Raw genomic sequence first — 24,159 nt, forward strand, 5'->3', positions numbered from 1 at the left:
TTACAAAGGGCCTCCTTCCCTGGTAGCTCAGACGGTAACGAATCCGCCTGTGATGCAGGACATCTGGGTTTCATTCCTGGGTTGGAAGGCCGAACACCTGCTCCCCCTGGAGGTGCCCACCCTCCACGATGTGCCGTCTACGTCGGGGTTCCCTATTTCCAGTCCATAGAGCAGTTCCTCAGAGACACACAGGAAAACCTGACAAAGGAAAACCACCTAGGCCACTTTCATTTTTGGAGATTTCTCCCCAGGGGCTGGTGAAAACACTGCCGAAAGCCCACCACGCATGCACACACGTGCACACACCACACAGTGTCTTGCGTGCTCTCTCACATGGGGCCCTCATGAACACACGCACCCAGGCCTGGTTCTTGGCAGCAGAGTCACTCTGATGGTTTGTTTAATTAAAAAGGGAGATGGGGAGCCCACGCAGTTCCTGAGTGTTTAACGCAAACTGAAAGATCAAAACCAGGCAGCTGCCAAAAACACTGGCAACTTTCACACAAGAAAGAGGGGAGACAGCTGACCCGGTTTCTGCCTTTAGCACTGCGTCTCTGGCAGTCACTCCGCTTTGATCTTTCAGGTTTTAAGTGCAGAGAAAACAGCGACCCTCTTCCACTGGGGAGCAGATGATGAAACGACCCACCGCAGCCCACCTACAGCCATGTGGTCAACTCTGAGAGGCGTGGGGGCCGGCACAGAAAAGCCCAGGACTCATCAATCCACAGTGTCTTCTAAGACCCACGTGACGTTAAAACTGCTGAGTTAAGCCATCACCAAAAACGAAAGCACCTTTTCCAACGCATCAGCTCTGAGAACTTGAGGGTGGACACACAGCCGAGTGTACACTCTGGTATCCCGGCCTCAGTCTCCCCGGGGGAAGATGGGAAGTGGTCCACTGGGCTGTCCTTAGCACAGCTGGTTCCGACACCAAGCTCAGTGTCACCAGGACTGATAAATGCGAATGGAGGGTGAACTCTGGGAGACGGTGCCCAGCAGAGAGTGTTCTAGCAGCTATTCAGGTGCTGTCACTGGGTGAAGCTCGAGAACCACAATTCAGCAGGTGTATGTGGGGCCTGTGTCTTTTAACTAGTTGCAGATGCTGCTGCTGCTGGTCCACAGACCATACTTTGAGAATTTCGGCTCTCAGGTGATGCTTCTCAGACTAGAATGGGCTGATTTGTGCCCTGGGAAAATGGAGTTCGGCAGGCCTAGTAGACAAGGGCCTAGGGGTTGGGGGTGGGGTCCTGCGTTTCTAAGTAGCTCCAGTTGACTCCACTTGAGTGCAAGGCTAGGGCTCTCTGAGGGCAAGACGAGGCTCTGGGGATGGCAAATGAAACAAATGATGTCCAAGAGCTTTGTAAACCAGAATTTACAAGTACTGATGTAGCTTGTCAAATTTTAGGTTTAAAGGAGGGCTTCCCTGGTAGCTCCAGGGGTAAAAAATCTGCCTGCAATGCAGGAGACAGGGGTTTGATCCCTGGGTCAGGAAGATTCCCTGGAGAAAGAAATGGCAACCTGCTCCAGTATGTTTGGCCTGGAAAATCCCATGGTCAGAGGAGCCTGGCAGTCTACAGTCCAAGGGGTCACAAAGGGTAGGACACACTGAGCGACGAACACTTTCACTTTTAAGGTAAAGGATGTGTTCATGAACTTGGCGAAGGGCCTGGACGTGGACGGACCCTGGGATAGCCCCTAGAACCCCCACCCACCTCTACCGAGGACCCAAGCACCCGAGGCTGTGAGAGTCACCTCGACACCTTCTGAGGTCGCACCGCAGGCCTCCGCGGCATTCGTACAGGGCTGGGCCGGCCCACACAGCATCCTATTAAAAGTAGCCCTGATGGGAGCAGTGAGTGCTTCCTGCCCGGGGAACTGGGTGCCCTCAACAGGCACTCGCTCACTCTTCTCAGCTGAGCTCTCCTCCTGGGCCCGCCCCTCCAGGGCTTTTCCCACCCTCTCTGACCTTGAGGAGTCAGTGTACCATAGGAGTTACAATGAAGTGGCCCTGCCTTTCTGAAAAAAAAAAAAAAAAGAATCGAAGTACAACGCGTACACAGTAGTGTCTGTGCTGCAACCAAACACAGGCTCTGACAGTAAGAGGCCCTACTGCTTTTGTTGTTTTGGTCCGACTAAGGACATGCTCTCATTTGGGTCAGGAATCTGTAAGTATAGGAAACAGCTTGCAGTGCTGAAATCTTGTCGTGTTCTTGTTCAGTCATTCAGTTGTGTCCAACTCCACAATACCACGGACTGCAGCACGCCAGGCTTCCCTGTCCTTCCCCATCTCCCGGAGTCTGCTCAAACTCATGTCCATTGAGTCGGTGATGCCATCCAACCATCTCATCCTCTGTTGCCCTCTTTTTCTGTCTTCAATCTTTCCCATCAACCAGGGTCTTTTCCAACAAGTCAGCTCTTCGCATCAGGTGGCCAAAGCATTGAAGCTTCAGCTTCAGCATCAGTTTCCTTCCAGTGAATATTCAGGGCTGATTTCCTTCAGGATTGGCTGGTTTGATCTCCTTGCTGTCCAAGGCACTCTCAAGGGTCTTCTTCAGTGAAGAGAATTTCCAAGCATGTATCAGGCCAGACAAAAATCATTCACAGCAGAGGTTTCCAGGTGTCCAACATGACTGTCAGTAGGTCCATCCAGAACTCTGTTCCCCTAGGAAAGCCCCAGCCTTCAAGCCCTCCCATTCAGACATCACAGACTCCTACTCTGTGTACAACCTAAGCAGCTGGTAATGGCGTTCTCCAGCTCACAGTGCTGGGGAAGCAGGCACTAAGAGAGGTGGAGACCAGCAATTAGCACGGCAAACAGTGTCAGGATATTAAAAAAAAAAAACAGACCTTGAAAATGGAAATCTGACAGTCTGACACCAGTCTAAGGGCAGTTACTCCTACACAGCAGGTACCAGGCACTGGGGGGGTTTCTCTAGAGTTCAGCACAGCTCCTTAATTTATGCCCTAGACAACTGTACATTACTTTGCCAACAAAGGTCTGTCTAATCAAAGCTATGGTTTTTCCAATAGTCATGTATGGATGTGAGAGGTGGACTGTAAAGAAAGCTGAGCACTGAAGAATTGATGCTTTTGAACTGTGGTGTTGGAGAAGACTCTTGAGAGTCCCTTGGACTGCAAGGAGATCAAACCAGTCTATTCTAAAGGGGATCAGTCCTGAATATTCATTGGAAGGACTGATGCTGAAGCTGAAACTCCAATCCTTTGGCCACCTGATATGAAGAACTGACTCACTGGAAAAGACCCTGACGCTGGGAGAGATTGAAGGCGGGAAGAGAAGGGGACAACAGAGGATGAGATGGTTGGATGGCATCACTGACTCAATGGACATGAGTTTAAGTAAATTACAGAGTTGGGGATGTGGACAGGGAATGCTGCAGTCCATGGGGTCACAAAGCGTCGGACATGACTGAGCGACTGAACTGAACTGAGACAACGGTAAACCTTCCTCCTCTAAAGATGAAATTACGATCAATGCCTCCGCTGAATAAATACTGTAGGGCATTTGAAAACAAATGGAAAACAGACATAGAAAGCAAACTTACGGTTATCAGAGGAGACAGCGGGGACAGGGGCACATTTGGAGTTTGGAATTAACACACACACACTACAGATAAAACACAGGAACAACAGGCTGTACAGGGAACTATAGTCAGAGTCTTATAATAACCTACAAAGGAGAAGAATCTGAAAAAGAATATACGTCTGTAACTGGATCACTCTGCTACACACTGAAACTAACACAACGCTGTAAATTAACTCTATTGCAATTTTTAAAAATGCTTTAAGAAGAGAAAGAATGTAAGACATTTTCAGTAGACACGAAAACAGGAGAAAGTTTACGGGATCATTGAGGCTGAGGGCCTCTGCTTAAGTGAGCTCCACGTTGAGCAAAACGTGATGAGCTTTGTTATCGTGGAGAATCAGCATCTACTGCCTCAGGCCTCCCTGTCGGGCCTTGCCTGCATCACAGGGACAAAGCCACACTCTTCCCAACAACCTTACTAGCTCTTTGCTCTGTTGCTATTTACGTCTTCTAATTCCAATCGTGTATTAAAAAAAAATTTTTTTTTTAACTTCCGTACACGTTGGTCAGTGGGACTTTAGGTTCCTCTTTCCATGTGAGTGAAGTGAAATTCCTCAAGCCCTGGGCCGCTGTCAGCTCTCACCCTGGAGCTCCTTCCTGGGCCATGCTATCACCTGGGGCAGGTTTATGATCTGAGGGTATGTGTTTCATGAGCCTTTCTCTGAAAACAGAGCTGGACACGACACACCTGCAACTGAACTTTCAGGAAATCTGTCCTTTCACGCAGCCCCTCACTAAAAGGCCACTTATTTTAAAAATTATTTTTAATTGGAGGAACACTGCTTTACAATATCGTGTTGGCTTTTGCTCAGTCAACCATGTCCGACTCTCTGCAACCTTATGGACTGTAGCCTGCCAGGCCCCTCAGTCCATGAGATTCTCCTGGAAAGAGGACTGGAGTGAGTGAGCTTCCGTGCCCTCCTCCAGGGGATCTTCCCGACCCAGGGATCAAACCCAGGTCTCCGCATTGCAGGCGGATTCTTTACCACTGAGCCACCAGGGAAGCCCTGGCTTCTGCCAAACACCAGCATGAAATTAGTCATTCGTATACCTATGCACCCTCCCTCTTGAACCTCCCTCCCACCTCCCAGCCCAGCCCACCCCCTGGCTTGTCACTGAGCACTGGACTTGAGCCACCTGCGCCATACAGCAAATTTCCAGCAGCTCTCTAATTTTACACATGGTAATGTATATGTTTCAATGCTACTCTCTCAATTCATCCCACCCTCTCCTTCCACCCTCTGGTGCTCGCAAGTCTCTTCTCTATGTCTGCGTTTCCACCTCTGCCCTGCAAACAGGCTCGTCAGTACCCTCTTTCTAGATTCCATATATATGCATTAATAAACAGTATTTGTCTTTCTCTTTCTGACTGACTTCACTGTGTAGAATAGGCCCTAGGTTCATCCATCCGATTAGAACTGAGTCAAATGCACTCAGAAGGCACCCTTGTAACACTGAAGCAGCCCTGAAAAACCTTTCGAGGAACACAGGAAACTGCGCTGACTTTATCACCAGCCTGACTTCACACCTGTTACATTTCTGGGGGCAACCTTGCTTTTTGCTTTCTCCTGAATTACTGCAGAGAGAATTCATAGCCTCTCTGAAGGTGAGAATCTCACCCATTAGTAACAAAATCATCACTCTCTATTAAGTTAGCTTTTCTCTGGGAGATGTTCTAACTGCTTTATAAACATTCTTTCATCCTGAAGAGCAGGTAGGTGGTAATTATTCTTTCTGGACGAGGAGGTAGAACTGAAGGTCTTGGCCATGTGGAATTGAAATGGTTTTTGAATGCCTGAGAGAAAAGCAAAAGCCAGGCTTTTAAAACAAGAGATAGAACAGATTTGACCAAAATAGGAGTAAGAATGGTATACAAAATACCAAAAAAGGAGAATTCTCCTATAAGCAGCTCACTCTCAGTGATAGCTTCTTAAAGGCCCCTTGGCGTCCCTAAGGCCACAGACCTGCAGCACCAACCCTGACAGGGGCACCTGGCCTGGGAACGTGAATTTGCACACAAATAAGATATCTGCTTGGAAACAGGATAGTAAAAAGTAAAAACCAAAATGACAGTTATGCACCTGGACTCAGAGCTACTGCTGTCTGAGCTGTAGTAAATTGCTTTTGCTTAGTCACTCAGTCGTGTCTGACTCTTTGGCAACCCCAGGGGCTGTAGCCCATCAGGCTCCTCGGTACATGGAATTCTCCAGGCAAGAATGCTGGAGTGGGTTGCCATTCCCTCCTCCAGGGGATCTTCCTGACCCAGGGATTGAACCCATGTCTCCTGCATTGTAGACAGGTTCTTTACCGTCTGAGCCACCAGGGAAGCCCTGTAATAAGTTACCTGACCACAGTAACACAGACATGACACCTGTGTGCTGGGTTTCTAATTTACCAACAGCTGTTCCCACTGATCCCTGTTATCCTGATGCTGGCCAGGTGAGGCAGGGTGGTTTTCTCACCCCTGTTTCAGGATGAGGCAGCTGCGGTGTCAGGCGCCTCACGGCTGCAGCAATACAACCCAGGGGCCTGTCTTTATGCCACATTTTTCCCTGCATTGCCTTCCCTTTTGTTCTGTCCCTTTTTCCTCCCAAGGAGGTGACAAGGGGCCTAAATTCCTTTAAATACCAAGAGGAAAGGGCATGGGATTGGGGTTTTAAGACCCAGATGTGACTCCTAACTGTCCCTGGCGGGGATTCTGATGTGCCCTGGGTGGCAGAACCATGGGGTAGTGGCCGCACGTGGCAGCGTATGCATCACAATGTCCAGGCCCCGCTCTGCTTTTAGTTTTGCAGAAAATCAAGAAACGAAGGGGCTGCTTTTGTCTAGCTGCGTGGCTGCTCATGTTAAAGCTGAGGACAAGCTACTTCACGTAGGATCCACCATATGGATCGATGCAGGTGGGCTCGTCTACACCTGGAGGCGCACGTCCAAAGGCTGGCAAGGACTGCAAGCCGCCGGGAGGAAGATGAGCTCTTTAAACCAGGAGGGCCTCAGTTACCTAACCTTCAAAGTGGGGACAATACTGACTCACCTTATGGGATTGTTACAAGGATGAAATAAGCTAAGATGTGCAAAAGCAACTGGCTGTGCTCCTAACAAAACCAGGCATGGCGTCATCATCTCCATCTCACAGCTGAGAAAACCCGAGTGGAGATCAGCTGAAAGAAAACCCAGGGCTGGCTGCTTGGGGTGGGGGACAGACCCTGGCCCCTGGCCTCCCTTTCCTGCCTCCACGCCGCCCGCTCAGTCGCGGCGCTGACTTTTCCCTTCTCCGTCCTCGTGGGACCCCTTTTACTGCTTTTTTTTCTGGTTGGATCCTGGTCCCTGACTCACACATCTTCCTCTTTTTTGGCTTCCCTCTTCACGGTGCTCAAGCACAACCTCTAGGAGTTTCAGAGAAATGACGCTTGGGAGCTTTGCATGCCTGAAACGTCTCTTAAGTCCACTTTCACGCTCAGGTGCTGGGTCTCATTCTAGGTTAGACTATGTTCCCCAGGATTTTAGCAGCAATGTTCCAGACCTTTCAAAGTTTCCAGGGTTACTGTTGCGGAGAAGGCGATGGCACCCCACTCCAGTACTCTTGCCTAGAAAATCCCATGGATGGATGGAGGAGCCTGGTAGGCTGCAGTCCATGGGGTCGCGAAGAGTCAGACACGACTGAGCGACTTCACCTTCACTTTTCACTTTCATGCATTGGAGAAGGAAATGGCAACCCACTCCAGTGCTCTTGCCTGGAGAATCCCAGGGACGGGGGAGCCTGGTGGGCTGCCGTCTATGGGGTCGCACAGAGTTGGACACGACTGAAGTGACACAGCAGCAGCAGCAGCAGCAGGGTTACTGTTGAGACAGCCAGTGCCATGGTGATGCTTTCTGAAGGCATTTAAGGTCTCTCACCACTTCGGAGGGGATGCCTTGGGGTGGGCAGGTCCTTTCCCTCACTGCCCTGGGCCCTTCCATCTAGTTTCAGGAACTGTCTTACACTCGGTTGAGCTCACACTCAGCTTCACTTGGTTGTCCTCTTCTCTCTCCTAGTCTCTTATTGTAAAACGCCTGTCAGTTGGACAATGGACCTTGAGGATGAATCCCCGACCCATCCTTTAACTGCTCCCCTACTTGTTGGCCTTGGTTGGTCCTTTTGATCTATTTTTGAGAGACTTGGCTTACTCTATCCCTTCTTGTAGGATTTCCAATGTCACATTTTCCTACATTAACCGTCTCCCCCTCTTTAATGACAAGCTGTATCCCACTCTCCCTTCCGATTTCTTTTGAGGAATTAAATGCAGCTTCTTTAAAGTTATCTTCTGTTCTGTGCATTGTCTGTTCCCCCCTCAGATCTTCCTTCTGTTTATTTTGGTCTCTTTGATTCTGGGGGCAGTTCATTCATATTTAAGAGGGAGGCATGTGGCAGCTGGCTGGCAGCTCAGTGAGACAGAAAGGGGCTTACCTCCCGAGGGGCTGGGGGATTAGGGGCTTGGGGGATTAGTCCGCAGGCTGGTTTTACACTAGAAGACCCCCCGCATGTCAGTGTCTAAAGAGAACTCCCCAGCGACCATGCAGTTTCTCCAGTTGGGGGGGTGGGGGAAGGAAAGAAAAGTTCCCCTGTGACTCAGCGGTGAGGCCCTAACAAGCCAAGTGCCGGTGCCCGGGGAGGGAGTGGGGCTGGAAGGGGGGCGCCGGGCTCCAGGTATGGTCTGCGTGCCATCAGCCTGTCACCTGACAAATGGGAGACAAACATGACAACAGCCCCAAGAGGCTCCAGATTAACCCGAGTAAAGAACTTCAGCACAGCAACGGCTTCTTACTCTTACCATTTCCAACTGAAACATTTCACGAGAGAGGACACAGAGAGAGACCGAGAGAGCCGTAATGATCTGGTCCTCTCCTCTCCTGGTTATTAACCCCCACGCTGTGGTCCCTTGTCTCCGCCCTTCCAAGGCCAGATGTCCAAACCAGCCACCATCACCACTGCAAGAATGAGGAGCTCGTTTCTCACTTGTTATGAGCTTGCTGACAGGACAAACGGAAAAGACGCTGTTGTTTGTGACCTACACAGAAAGCATTATTGAGTTCTTGACCTGGTCTGGTTGTCCATGACCTCTGGGAGAAGCTAAGGAGAGAAAAACAGGAAAGAGATGCCGGGACCATCCCCGAGTACATTCCCCTCATGGAAGAAACCGCCCAAAGGGTCACACCCCCTCCCTCTCAGGCTGCCCACTTACTTCTTCAGAATTCAGCTCCCATAACGGGGGTGACACAGGGCTGCCAAGCACAAGAAAGAGCCCATTCACCCCGTTTTACCCAGCTCCTACCACAGGCAGGAACTACTCAGTCCATACTTCCGTTTGCTTTAAAAAGTGAGTTTTTTTCTTAGGTTCTGCATTTGGGAGCATGAATGGCCTTTAAATATTCACGGTCATTTCTGGGCTTTGATTAAAGGTTACCTTGCTGTGTAAGATGAGTTTGAAACACATCTATTAAATCCTGGAAGTTTAAATACCTACTTTAATCACCAGAAACAGGCTTACTCTGCCCAGTTAAGAAACTACTGAAAATTGAACTCAGAGCCCCTTAAGAAGATGAATGCATTTATCCATTTTGAGCCTGAGCTGTGCACCTGTAAAACATCGAGTAAAATTTTAAAAAAGTCTCACTAGAGTAAAAATTGCAATTCTAAAATTATTCCAAAGTGACCTAACATACATAGAAAATATAATTCTTTTAGGTACTGCAGGTAGGAAACATATTCCTCATTCATCAGGCAAACCTCAATTACCATCTATGGAGCCCCCTTCCTGGCCGGAGCGTCGGCCGGCACTTCCCGCACCACCTGTTCACCGCACACGCTCATGACACTCACCAGGTTTTTGAACAGCGCCGTCAGCTCCTTTGTAAACACTGAGAACTTGAGGAACGCGCTCCCCAGGTCCGGGTCATCTCTGCACACGCAGTTGCCCCCGAACTTCTCCAGCGCCTGTGTGTACTGCTCCTCGTTTTCCACGTGTGCTGCAACAGTAACGGGAGAGGCACGGTCAGAGCATCAGCACTCCAGGCCTGCCCTCTGCCAGGTCCTGACGTGTGAGCAAAATTGGACCTGTTAAAAGCCTGAAAATCTGAGAAAAGTCAAGTTGCACCAGGGACAGAAATAACTCTGCCGTCCCAACAACCACCCATCGGAGCAGCGTGCGTGTGAGTGCTCAGTTGTGTCTGACTCTGCGACCCTATGGACTGTAGCTCACCAGGCTCCTCTGTCCATGGTATTTCCCAGGCAAGAATACTCAAGCGGGTTGCCATTTTCTCCTTGAGGTTATTTTCCTGACCCAGGGATCAAACGTGTATCTCCTACATTGGCAGGAGGATTCTTTACCACTTGAGCCACCAGGGAAGCCCCCAATCACGCCAGCAACAGACCCCAAAGAACAAGCAGGATGACCAGGAGGGAGGCACCTCACACAAGTCCCATGGTCTCCAGCTGATGTGATGAGATCCCAAGGGGACCTCCCCCCATGGCCCCACAATCTCTAACTGATGCGATGAAATCCCAAGGCGACGCCCCCTCCACCCCTCATGGCCCACATGATTGCAGGACTCGCAGCCCATAGCCCTAGTCCTCTCCTGGAACCCAGCCTCTGGTAGGACACTCAGCCAGCCACACACCCTGGCTTCTCCTGCAACACAGACGAGCCACAGTCCTTGGAGCACAGGCTGGGGCACCTCTCCTCATGACATACCCTCTGCCCGGGAGCCCTGCCCTCCTCTCCAGGCCTTCCATGCCCCCACCCATGTCCTCAACACCATCCTGGCCTTGTACTCAGCATGGTAAGCATGCAACCACTTGGGAAGCGTGGTCCCCAACACACCGGGTGCTTACAGGGGAGGGACTAAGTCTTATTCATCTTTGTGCTTGAGATGTAAGACCACATATGTGTTGTCTGAATGAAAAAAGCAAACCCTGGTCACCCATCTGAAGGTGTTTTATCACCATTAGGCTCCAAGGCAGCAGTAGCTTAATGCGTGAAAAGCCTAGGTTCTGAGTCTCCAACTCTGAGGGTCCCAGGCCCCGTGGGACATCAAAATCATACATGGATCCTTGTCAAATTGCAGAAGCCAGAGTCCCATCTCAGGGTTAGAAGCAGGGTGGGAAGGGGACACGGAATTCTGGTTAGCCAATGTGGCTGGATGTGAGCCCTCACTTCAGGGCCAGCATTTTTAAATGAACCCGCCAGTCTGTAATAAAACAGCCTCCTGGCATGGGCACATGGAGTTCCATGGCTCCAGTCAGAAATGTGACACAACTCTACAGTTGTATTAGGGCGGGAGGGCGGGCGTGTCAGCCTGCACGTGAACCACACTAGGCAACGTCAGCCACATCTCCAGACTGCTGCCTCACAAGGACAGCCCAGGCTGCCAGGTGACCACAGAAAGCCCCGTGCTGCAGCTCCTTCACCAAAGAATGGATCCTGAAAAACCGCCTGTGGCCCCCCCAAAGTCCTCCTCAGGGAAACGGGACCACTGTCAGCAGTGCTGGGACCTACAGGGGACACGTCCTCATGGAAGGCGGCCCTGGGCCTGAGCTGGACCCCAGGATACACTGATGGTGCGCCCACCCACCTGCCAGCAGGCACTGGGCCCTCGGCTTTCATCGGGGGCATGTGGGTGCCTTACGGGATTCCCCTGAGTATCTAACAAAGACAAGAGAACACTAATTCTACCACTTCGGTCCTTTTCCTTCTTTCTATTACGACTATCTTCTATGCTAGAAAAGAGCCTGAGAGTTCTGGATGCATTGTATGTATCTGTGGGCTTCCCTGGTGGCTCAGATGGTAAAGCGTCTGCCTGCAATGCGGGAGACCCGGGTTCGATCCCTGGCTCAAGAAGATCCCCTGGAGAAGGAAATGGCAACCCACTCCAGTATTCTTGACTGGAGAATCCCATGGATGGAGGAGCCTGGTGGGCTACAGTCCACGGGGTCACAAAGAGTCAGACATGACTGAGCGAGTTTCACTTTCTTTTCTTTCTGAGACTATACTCAGCAACACACACACACACACACACACACACACCATGCGAACACACACACACACACAGCCCACCCTGTGCTGAACAGGCGGTAAAGCTGGAAGAGCCCTTAGCAGGTCCAGACCTTGGAGTCTGTACCTCCTAGTAAACACAGATGACCTGGGAACACATGCATTTACTCTCACGGGGCTACAGGCAGGGCCACGTGAAGGACAAAGACCTGCTGTGAGACACTCGCAAGGAGAAGGTAAGAATCAAAGAATGAGGGGAGGATCCCTCTCACCCACACCCAGCACACGCCAGCAGGAGTGACAACGGTGAAGAGCAGCACAGATGTCATCCACATTGAGCACAGACAACGTCCACAGTTCTTCCAGATCTCACAACAACCTACACGTGAATGCATGACTTCTCACAACGCTGAGAGGAAACTGTCCACGGAAGCAGGGCAGAAAGTGGCTGAGCTGGGGTGCAAAACCCGAGTCTGCCTGACCCCAAAGCCCATTCGAGGTCTCCCTGCTGTGCGGGCCATTCTAAAAATAGCTTACCTTGCCAAAGCCAAAGGCATGCAAGTTTTATATTTTTTAAATTCTATTTCAGAGGCAGATCGGCTACTCCTCCTTTGCCCTATAATTCTAGAACACACGGCCAACAGTGAGGGGCAGGTCCTTTCAAACCACACACCGTTTTGTAACTATTTAAAAACTGGCGGTCAAGACGTGGGCAATTCCGTGTGGTTCTGCAAGGGTGTGGCGGCCACCAGCAGATGTCTGGGGCTGATGTCACTATCGCCACCCCCCACCCCTGCCCCCATTGAGTCAGACAGGAACTCGGAGGCTACAGTCACCTCGGGAGCCACGTGCTGCCTTCACAACACACTTGGACCCTCACAGCTGCTCTGGGTGAGCAGGGAGAGGGGGTGTCAGTTTTCAGTCAAGGCAGTTAAGTGGCGCACAAGCCTTTCATTCAATTAAACCTAATTACACTACATGGTACCAGCTGCAGCATCCCTTGTTATCTGCTGAGTGAAGTAGGGTTCAGAGGGTCTATATGATCTGCCCAAGATCACACAAGAAGGTGGGTCAGGGGTCAAGTCCATCCTCTATTCATGCAGGCTGCCCCCAGCCTGGGACAACCTTGGGAGAAAGGATGCTGCCTTCTCTCCAGGGGTAGTCAACCAACCCGGCACAGAGGACAAACAGCCAGCAAGGCCAGGAAGGACAGACGCACTTCCTCTCATTCCTCCTTCTGGGCCTTTTAACTGACCACCTGGTATAGGTCACTTTTTTTCATAAAAATTCTTTCCCTTTTCAACCTTCAAAATAATGCACTGATCCCAGCAACCCCGATGGTGATTAATGAGCGTTCTGGATCATCACTGTCACCATCACCTCATGTATTTATACTTCAAGCGTTCTGATCCACTGCAATCACTGTCTTTTGATGTGCAAAACTGTCCCAGCTTAGGTCAACAGGAACCTCTTCACACACTGATCGAGGTGAGGTTTTTAAGACCAATTTCTCTTCTTGCAAACACACTTGAAAAGCTTCCTGAAAAATGACCACAGCCCATGCGGGCGTCTCCCTGAAACAGCTGGGCCTGGTGCCCACCATCAGGACGGTAAACTCTTCACACATAATGTATTGTCTGTCTGGCCTACTGGTCCACATCACCCAAAGTTTGAGATGTTCCTACTAGAGAAAGTCATTGAGCTGCTTTATTTTTCTTTTGCCAAAACTAAATTTAAAATAGGAACCTAAAATAAATGGCTTGGGAATCAAGTTTCTGGAAAGAGCCCAACCTGGGTCTCTCATCTCCTATTTAGAGCACTGTGAAGGCTGTCCCTCTCAGAAGAGCTCACTCCCCACCTCCTCCTTGCTCAGCTGCATCTTCACTGGTTCTCATTCATGATCCAGGGCCAAGAAACTCCGACGCGGGACGGGCTTGAGAGGATGAGAATGTGAATCCCTGAGACCACAGCAGGTGAGACCCCAGTTCTCCCCTGGCCGGCCGCCCTCCCATTTCCCCCACCTCACTGCACCAAGGTCAGACCCTCCACCAATCCGTCAAAGGGGGTGCAATCAGAGACTCTTGCAGGAAGAGCTGCCGTGAGGCCAGCGGACAGGTGCACATAGTGTGTCCAGGGGTGAAGACCGGGCCTTGCTGGGTGCCTTTTAGTTTACTTGATTATGTCAGTTTAAAAACTGATACGAGGAAGAGGCCCAGTGCATGCCGTTCAAGCAAAATGTTGGATCCAAAAGGAAAAAGGGCAGCCTTTTTACTCCCACTGGATGGACCACAGCATGTTGGGGAAGCCAACCGCCCACCTAGTGCTACCAAAGAGAGACGAGCAGGAACAGGAAGGTACTGACTGACCCCAGGGGAATGGCCGAGGGGTCCCGTGTGTGCAGAGGCTGTGACCACTGTCCCAGTCTGCAAGTGCCCGCCAGCACCCAGCTCCTGACGCAAGGCCATCTCAGGAGAGCACTGGCCTCACTGTCCCACCCACCCACGGCCATTCCTGGGGTCTTGACAGTCTGGAGGATCCTGAAAAGAAACCAGGACAGAGACTCCCTCTGCACAGACAAGGACACCAAAACTCAGGGAGGGCACTGACTTGCTCAGCTTCACACAAGCTAATTTGATGCAGCTAGAGAACTAGAACTCAGCTTTCCCAGTGCCCAGTCCTCCCAAGTCCCCCCAAGCATGCGGGGAAACGTTTCTTCACTTGCTCGTCACACAGTCACTATTCCCAGCTCTAGGCTAACACAGGCATGTGCTACAATCCTCCAGGCCAAGCACACGCACTGGTGACCCAAAGTTCCAAAAGCCCTGACCAGAGAGAAACGGGGGTGTGGGTGGGGGTGGGGGAAGGCAGCCCGTCGGTGCTCCCCTTGACTGGGACCCTCCAGCCCACCAGCCACTCACGGGTCAGGCGGAAGCAAATCCAAGCAGATACTGCACACACCCAGCATCCATGCAGACAGCTCCACCAAGGGTGCATTTTAGGAGAGAAATACATTCTCTACAGTCACAGCTTTTTAAAAACCCTACCTAGAGGATGATTAACATTCAAATGTGAGCCACAACTGTGTCATCAGGAGAACCTGCACAACTCAATGGCAAGGAGGCCGGGCCACTTCCCCTCAGGCCGTGGGCCCTGCACATCCCTGGTTCCAGATCTGACTCTCGGCAAACAGCACATGGGAAAGCAGTTTCCCGGAGTCAAAGATAATCCTCTCTGCCTAACAGAATCTCAACCCTGTGAACACCCCATGGGAGAAAACCATTTTTAGAACGTTTATTTCTGGAGTCATCCCAGATAACAATCTTTCCATTCACAATTTGGTAATCTGCATGAAAAGTTTTTCAAACGTTGTTGTCTGTCATTCCCTCTTATTTCTAGAAATTTATCCCAAAGAAATAATCCAGTGCTTAGAGATATATACAGGGAACCACTGATAAGCTGAAACTGCATGAAGCTCGAACGATATGGAAATGGTTAAGAGTATCTCTTATAAAATGGAATATTATGTAAGCTTTCAACATCATGATGTAGGAATATGGTCGGGACAGAATGCCAAGCTAAAAAAAGGCAGGACACAGAACTATATATTTCATCTCAATTTTTTAAAAATGTAAAACGTAGGCAAAAGGCTGAAAGGAAAGAACATCAAAATGCTAAGGTGGTGTTAAAAGAGCAGGTGCTCCGTACCTGGCAGCTGGTGCAAGCCAGGTGCTTTCCTGTGCATCGCTGTGTCCTCCTCAAGAGGGCATTTCTTGGAGGAGACAGTCTGCGGGGCCAGGTGGCAATTCTGTTTGGCCAGAGTCACAGCCTGGGAACCTCAGACTAGGAGTACAGCCCAGCCCCTCCCATCTCAGAGAGGCGGGCATGCACTGGACCCTGACTTTGATCCACTGCTTTTCTGGATTTTTTAAAATGCTCTAAACTAAGCTCATATTATCTTTATCATCAGACAACAATGCAAGGAATAAATAAAAGAGAGAAATCTGAAATGCCAGATACAACAGCTCACTGACCCTGGCTCTCTGTGCCTCTGAGATGACCAGAATCCGTCTTTCTGGACCAGCTTCTCCTGGGCCAGCTGACATGACAGACACAGCCTCTGCAAGCTGGCCTGAGTACCTGCATCGTCCCTCATGAGACGCAAGCACCTGCCACCAGGAGGGCTGGTGAGAACTCCTGTCCTCTCTCACAAGCCCTCTGGGTCCCGCTCAAGCCAGGCACACAGGCATCTGGAAAGACGGCCTCGCCCCTAGGTCTCACCATGTCCTCTGCTCTCTGCAACACACCGGGCCCCTCCTACTTTCAAAACTTCACACGGAACTCACTTCCATCAAGACTTCCCTGGGGTGTCCCCTCTGACTTATGGAGACCTTTGGATGTCACCGCTGCGGATGTCTGGCACAGGAAGCCAATAATCAGTTCAGAAGGTCACGGTGCGAGCTATTAAAATGTGTCAACTGTTGCCTGTGATCACCTGATATTCTTTGATCCTGCCCTATATCAATGGCAACAAAATGACACTTGGGGGGACTTCCCTGGTGGTCCAGTGCAAGCGTCGGTTTGACTCCTGGTTGAGGAACTACGATCCCGCATAAGTGGTGCAGTTAAATAAACAGTTAAATAAAAATTTAAAAATGACACTTGGAGTCTGTGCAACTAACTGAACACAACCCCAGTCACCTCTGTATAAAATTGGTGCAGCAGCATACCCGGGGTTGGGGAGGTGGGGAGGGGGTGAGAAATCGAGACCTATCTACTGGATGTTGTTGTTCAGTCGCTCTTTGCGTGTCCGACTCTGCAACCCCATGGACTGCAGCATGCCGGGCTTCCCTGTCCTTCACCATCTCCCAGAGCCTGTTCACATCCATGTCCATTGAGTTGGTGATGCCATTCAACCATTTCATCCTCTGTCGTCCCCTTCTCCTCCTGCCCTCAATCTTTCCCAGCCTCAGGGTCTTTTTTAATGAGTTGGCTCTTCGCATCAGGTGGCCAAAGTATTGGAGCTTCAGCTTCAGTTCTTTCCACTGAATATTCAGGGTTGATTGCCTTTAGGACTGATGGGTTTGATCTCCTTGCAGTCCAAGGGACTGGATGATGTACAATAAAAATCAGTAGAACGTTGTAGATTCTCTCTTCAGGAAAAGGTATCCTGACATAATTTTTCATACAGATTTTGGGATGCATGGACCCTTTAGGCCTGTCCATAGACCCAACACACCAGGTAAAAAAGCCCTAGCCTAGACCAGCATAAATGCCCTACCCCCAAAATATGACCATGTTATTCATATTTAATTATGTGTGATGATACCTGATTACGTACAAACCACACATGATTCATGTTAATACTTGGGACATTAAGTCACAGATCTTAGCCTTCCTTCAGATGCGCTATCCTTCCATGATTAATATGTTGATCACAGTTGCTGGGATTCCACAAATTAGCCATCTAAGTTCCAGTCACTGTTTTTAACCAGCAGAGAAGAGAGAACTAGGAGCTCAGAGCCTTGTCCCTGGAAGACACCTCAAAGTCTTCGAGTCCACGACTCCAGCTCCCCCTTAAACTGCCCTAGAGACACCGGGCTACCCGCCAGTCCTCTTTCTGCTGGAGCCCTTTCGACGACCAGCTCACCCCGGGGCTGATCCCCCAGCTAACTTCTCCCTCAGACCTGAGTCAAAACCTGCTATCTTGAAACTACCCCAGAGAGAGGGGCAGGGAATCCTCTCACTTCCTCATTCTAAGAAAGCCTTCAGATGCACCCTCTGCTCGCCCCCACGCCCTGCAAGTGAAGACATCCCAGGGCCTTCCCACGTCCCCCGCCACCGCCACGGGGTTCCGGCTCTCATGTGGGTCTCCTCTTAGAAAGCTGCTCTAACAACAGCAGGTAGTGGGGCCACTACCTACACACTTCCCGAAGGTCACTTGTGCTCACCTCTGGCACGCCGGTCACATGCAGGCTCACAGTGAACGTGTGACCAACCAGACCACCGGGAGGTTTTTCATCAGAGCCGCTCCGGCTCAGCCGGATGAGGTCTAGGACGCCCCCACGGCATTACTGCCCAGTGTTTCCCCGCTGGCACCCCATCACCCCTGTGCCCCAGGCAGTGTCTCTAGGTTGCCATGGTCACAGGAGAGCCTGGGAAGCAGACCTGGTTTTGAATCTCAGTTCCTCTAACTGCCAGCTGGACAGCCCCGGGACAGTCACTCCTCTACGGCTCAGGGACCTCATCTACAATGGAATTACCTAACTCACAGCGTGAGGACTCAATGTATTTATTCAGAAGAGGGTTTGGCCTATAAACGACACTTTATATGAGTGTCAGATTATTATTATTATTGTTTCCATTCTTAAATTTATAAAAGTGCTTCAACAGATGTACTTTCTTTGCTTTATCATCATGGATTACAATCTATTCTTTTTTAAATCACAGATAATGGTATACACATATTTTGTAGTCTCAGTTTTATTGTCTGAAAGTTTCACCATAAGCATTTTTCTTCATGTTGCTATATAACCATTATTCCATCAAGGAGCTATATTCTGACTTAGTTATAGGAGGCTTTCAGGTTTTCACGTTGATAAGTAATGCAAGTAGCATCTTTGTGCCTTTCCCCAAAAATGATTTTATTTTTCTTGATGTAGTTGTTGTTCAGTCACGAAGTTGCATCTGACTCTTTGCGACTCCATGGACTGCAGCACACCAGGCTTCCCTGTCCTTCACTATCTCCTGGAGTTTGCTCAAACTCATGTCCACTGACTCACTGATGCTATTTAACCATCTCATCCTCTGCTGCCCTTCTCTCCTTTTGCCTTCAATCTTTCGCAGTGTCAAAGTCTTTTCCAATGAATCAGTGCTTCCCTTTTTTCTTGATATGCATGGCCAAATTTCTTTCTAAAAACTCCAGGCTCCAGTTCTCAATGCCACAACAAAGTAACAAAATACCAGTTTCACCTTATTCTTGACAAACACTGAGGATTATAACTTATTTTCTCATGTAACAGGTGGAAAATCATGCCAGATATACTACCTGCTTAATGCACATTACACTTCACTACCTAAATAATTACATATATTTTTGAATCGTTCTATCCTAATTATGATATGGTAATAAAAATAATTCTCTGTGTTAACAGCCACATTCTTTTTAGCATTGCAAATAACAGAGAGAAACAAAGTTGAACTCATTTTATTTTGTAGGTAGTAGATAATAAGGGTCTCAAGAAAAATTAGCATTTCTTTCTTTGTACTTTTTACTTCAAGGATGTGCCAATTTCTCTAGGATATTCAGACTAAGGGTGAAGAAGGAATATCTCACTCTCGGTAAAAATAGCTCCAAACTTTTAAGCTAGAGGAATTCTAGAGAAGTGAAAATGAAAATCTTCTGTTGCTTCCTTTTCGATAAAGATGAATTTTCCACCCACTGATATGTCAAACGGCTGAAAAATGTTGGCATCGACTTCCCGGCAGGGGGGAAAGCACCTAAGAGCTGAGAAAGAGATTGCGAAAAGTCTAGACTAAGAAAGGATTAGAATAAATATGAACTGTTGTTTTTTTTTTAAGAGGTCAGACAGCAGTCTATTTTAGGTGGGAAAAATTACTGTGGAAACAGTTTCTCAACAAATCATCATAGTAACTGCTTTTGTAAACCTGTACACAAGACAATCTAGAGAAACAACATCTAGCTGTGTTGATATCCTTTTGGAAACTGGGAGCAAACATAATATACTTGTTATTGTGCGAGAAAATTATTGTTTTGCATATATGGGGGCATGGTCCAATGTTTAAAGTAGGGGTGGGGTGTATTCTCAAGACTAGCAGCTTCAGCATCACCTGGGAACTCATTCATGTGGAACATACTCAGGCCCCATCCTGGACTGACTGAGCCAGAAGCTCCTGAAGGCAGAGACCAGCAGCCTGGGCTTTGACAAGACCTGCAAGGGGTTCTGGGGCACTCTCACATGTCAGAACCACTGCTCTGAGACAAGGGTCGGCAAACTTTTCCTAAAAGCCAGAGAGAAATATTAAAAGCTTTTACAGGCCAAGAGGCAATCCTGAGGTTACTGGGTAGATATGCACTCAGGTGCTAAAAACCATTCTTTGCTCACAGGCTGTAAATAGCACAGCTGGTTGCTCCGAGACATCTCGACTGCCTCCCCTTCTTCATACACAAATCTATATACACCTTGTTTACAGCTAAAATTGCAAGCTTAAACTCTACTCAGTGCTCTGCAGTGACCTAAATGGGAAGGAAATCCAAAAAAGTGGGGATATATGTATACATATGACCCAGGTCTCCTATGTGGTGGGCAGATTCTTTACCACCTGAGCCATCTCGGGAACCCTTATTAATTAAACCTACGTTCACTTCCAGGAAGCTGTCTGTCGATCTAAATTTCCCAGTCACTCTGCTGTACAGCAGAAACTGATACGGGATGTAAAGCAACGATACTCCAATTTTAAAAAAGGATTTTAGAAAAGTAGGATTATAAGTTTATCTCTCCTGCGCTAAGAGGACACTGTGAGAACCTACAGGAGAAACATAACAATATACAAATGAGTATTACCAGCACGCACTGTGTATCTGCCAGCCTCCATGCCGGCCACTGCAAGGAACACACAAGAAGTACATTTGCACCTGCCTCACTGTATGTCCAGAATCACGTCTCTCACTTTTCCATGTTATCTCAGCTCGCTGTCACTAACAGGCCTGTGAAATATTAACATTCTCATTTTACAAGTGCAGCAACTGAGGCTCAGAATAGTAAACGACACTCCCCAGTGACTTTCTGAGCAGCACCACCCACTTAGCCTTCAGGATTCTGATACCCATTAAACCACACTGCCTCTCAGAATGGGTCACGGACCTCAGGGCTTGTCATCTAATTGGAGGGCAAAGACCAAGAGACATAAAACTCTTAGGGAACAATAAAGAGCAAGATTTAAAGAGTGAACAGAGTCTGCATATTAGAGTCTCTTTCAGTTTTGACCTCAAAACTCAAAATTCAGAGGGGAAGTGTGGTCAGCAGAACGCTGTCTCCTCCCCCACAAAGACATCCACCTCCTAATCCCTGGAGGGGGGACGGTAGGGTGTGCTGCCATCTGAGGTTGCAGATGGAATTTGAGTTGTTAATCAGCTCAGCTGAGCCGGGAGGCTTATCTGGGATTATCCCGGGAGGCTCCCCCGACGTAACCACGGGACAAGGGAAGAGGCAGTGTTGCTGGGGCCTGAGCCGTGAGCCACTCTCCCACCCCCAAAGCCAGAACCCCCAGTTTGATGATACTTGGGGGCCAGTCCTTTGGGAAGTGATTAGGTTTAGATGTGATCAGGGGGACAGGGCCTCAAGATGGGATTAGTGTCCTCACACTAATAAAAAGAGACACCAGAGAGCCCACCAGCTCTAGGACGCCTACACTCTCCATCTCGCTCTCTACCATGTGCGGAGATGACCGTCTGCAAGCCAGGAAGGGAGCCTTCACAAGAACATGAGCACACCGGAGCCCTGACCTTGGCCTTCCAGGCTCCAGAATTGTGAGACAAATGTCTGAGGTTTAAGCCCCCCAGCCAGTGGCACTGTTATGGCAGCCCCGGGCAGAGGAAGACAGTGATGGAGCATGAGAAAGCCTGCACCAGCCGTGGCTGGCTCTGAAGATGGAAGGGGGCCTTGAGTAGAGGAACGCAGGGGCCTCTAGAAGCCGGAAAGGGTAGGGAAACCTCCCTGCCTCTGGGAAGGAAGCCAGCTCACACTGTGATTTCAGCCTGGTGAGATCAGCTTGGACTCCTGATCTCCAGAGCTGGAAGATAAATCACCGTCATTTTAAGGCACCCTGTGGTAATTACAGTGGCCACGGGACACTAATACAAGAGAGTGAAAGGAGGCCAGTACCGTGTCAGGTCCTGGCTGGATGGGGAAGGCTGGGCAGGCCTGGGACAGGAGAGCGTGTGGACAGACCAGGAGCAGAGCCACTTGGGACACAGACACAGAGGTGACACGCTCCTGCAGCAAGAGGCACTGGCCAGCCTGGGAGAGCCCTCAGGTCGGATGGGGCCAACCCACCTCCAACCATGAGACTTGGCAGAGAAGTCCCTCTGGCACATAAATTAAGGAACATGAGACAGAAAAAAGTATACGGCAGTGTGAGGCATAAATACTAAATTATCTTCACTGTTCTTCTAATAGTGCATAAAATGAGCGTTCTTCCTACCTGCCTAAGGAAATCAACTCTGAGTATTCATTGGAAGGATAGACGCTCAAGTTCCAATACTTTGCCCACCTGACGCAAAGAGCTGACTCGCTGGAAAAGACCCTGATGCTGGGAAAGATTGAGGGCAGGAGGAGAAGGGGATGACAGAGGATGAGATGTTTGGATGACATCATCAACTCAATGGACATGAATTTGAGCAGACTCCGGGAGACAGGGAAGCCTGGCGTGCTGCAGTTCATGGGGTCCCAAAGAGTTGGACAGGGCTTAGTGACTGAACAACAAGAAGGATGATCAAACCACTATGATGACTCCTCCTGGAACTGTCTTCAGAGCCAGAAGGACGGTAGTTACAATGCTCCTAATCGAATCGTCGCCAGCAGCTCAAACCCTTACTGAATCTGCCTGGCTTACTTCTGACATCTATTTCTAAAACGGTTTAATCTATCCTTAAATCCCCCTACTAAATATAATCAAGAAAATGTGCTAGAGAAGAGATCCAAAATGCTGTGAACTATGTCAGCAGCTCACATGAGAAGGTACAGGGTTTCCTCGGGTGACTGTTTTGAAGGAGACAACATTTGCTCTGAAATAAAGATTCCAGGATCAGTACTCTGGCTTAAAAAAAAAAAAAAATTCAGACTCACAGCCTTATAATAACTCAAACTTGGCATGATGTAAAGATGGGTAAAAGGCAACAAAAATAGAGGCCCCCCCCTGCAAAGTCAGGCTGATGGTCAGCCTGCTCTGTGCGGTGCTTCAGAAAGACCAGGCTGGTGCCCAGAATACGGTGTCAAAATTCCAGGCAAACGCCTCAACCTCCTGAAGCCTCAGTTTCCCTTCCAACCAAGTGGCAAAATGCCATTTCAAGCAGATGGAAGAGCGTGTGCCGGGGAAAGAGGACACAAAGTGTGGCACCTGGGCACACATGGAGCTGCGTGTGCACCAAGAAGGGTGTGGAGAGGTGGGAGGGACTCTGCACAGATGTCTAGGGTCTAGGGGCTGCCAGGAGCTGGGACTGCGTCTGGTCTCCTGCCCTGTTGACTGGGCTGAGGCTCGAGGTGGGGGCAGGTTCAGGGAGGCAGCAGCAGTTTCACAGACAAATGAATCTGGAAAAGGTTAAGACCAGTTCCCCCTCACAATCCACTCTAGCATGTTACCCTTTTTGGCTAGTTTCGCAGGAAGAGAAACCTGTCACCCGTGCTTTGGTCCAATTTCCCTAAAATGTTTGGAGTCCACAGAAGCATGTCCTTCCTCATTTCTCTCAAGTATTGGAACTTCACGAACATCAATGTGGACAACCAAGAAACACTGCAGAGTTGTGAGCACAGAAGCGACATCACCGAGGCGTGTTTCAGAAAATGACTCTGGGGCGGGCAGGTCATGAGGTTTAAGGCATGCGTTCCGCACAACAGGTCAGAAAGGCGGATCAGCCACCAGTGGTGTTCAATTCATACAGGCAGCTTCCGGACGCCAAAGTGCACACACTTTCCCCTCCTAATGCTCTTTTGCTGAAAAGCTGCCCTGCCGGGCCCCGGGCCGGCCTCGGGAGCCACGGGAAGTCCTTCCTCGAGGCGGGCAGCGGCCACGCAGACGTGTGCACGTGACTTCACATTATTTCTGATCAGAACAACTTCTCAATGCAGGACTTCAAGGTCATTTTTGAACCTGATCAGACTATGAAATATCCCTTTTACACAAGCTTTAAATGATTAACTCAAATGTTTATAAGTGAACACAATTAAAAAATAATCTCTTAAGATCCTTTTTGCAATCTGCTGTTTGTCAAAGAAACTGACATCCATCTCTCAGTGGTTTCTTGACATCTGGAAGACAGCCTGCCAGGGTCAACAGTGGCAGCCGCGCAGCAGAGGGGCCACTGATCACAGCCCTGCCAGCAGGAGGCTGAGCGCCAGAAGCATCCAGAGAACGCCTGCAGCCTTTGCCTTCAGCGTCCTCTTTGTAAACGAGGACCATGTGTTGCAAAGAGTATAAAGGTATAGAACACCAAGGTACACAGAAACGTTCGAAAACATAAGACGATCATCATTCTGTCTACCCCCCACTTTAACCAGGAAAATTGCTTTTTTTGGGGGGTGACTACCTTTTCGGGTATTGAAAAACCCCTGTTTCAGCAAATGTCAGGGCTCTAGTAAGTGGAAGAAGCTTTATACTCTTGTCTTTGACGTTTATGGAAAAAAAATTAATAAAAATTTCCCGACATGTTTACTTCCAGCTAGGTGTTAGTCACTGAAAACTCCACTTCCTTCTTTCATAAAATCAGCGGTTGTCAGGTAGTCAGGTAAC

The 24,159-nt window shown here is 49.3% G+C and overlaps 1 protein-coding gene across 3 annotated transcripts in view; it reads right to left on the minus strand.

Annotated features, from left to right (window-relative positions):
* The window catches only part of ASAP2 (ArfGAP with SH3 domain, ankyrin repeat and PH domain 2), a 158,296-nt gene that overhangs the window by 83,337 nt on the left and 50,800 nt on the right, over positions 1–24,159 (minus strand). For all 3 annotated transcript variants that reach the window (XM_070799154.1, XM_070799155.1, XM_070799156.1), the window contains exon 3: positions 9,465–9,610. In XM_070799154.1, the coding sequence (XP_070655255.1) occupies positions 9,465–9,610 (146 nt within the window). The remainder of the gene's footprint in view (positions 1–9,464; positions 9,611–24,159) is intronic.

The sequence above is a fragment of the Bos indicus genome, chromosome 11, assembly GCF_029378745.1.
Source record: "Bos indicus isolate NIAB-ARS_2022 breed Sahiwal x Tharparkar chromosome 11, NIAB-ARS_B.indTharparkar_mat_pri_1.0, whole genome shotgun sequence".
NCBI classification, from domain to species: domain Eukaryota; kingdom Metazoa; phylum Chordata; class Mammalia; order Artiodactyla; family Bovidae; genus Bos; species Bos indicus.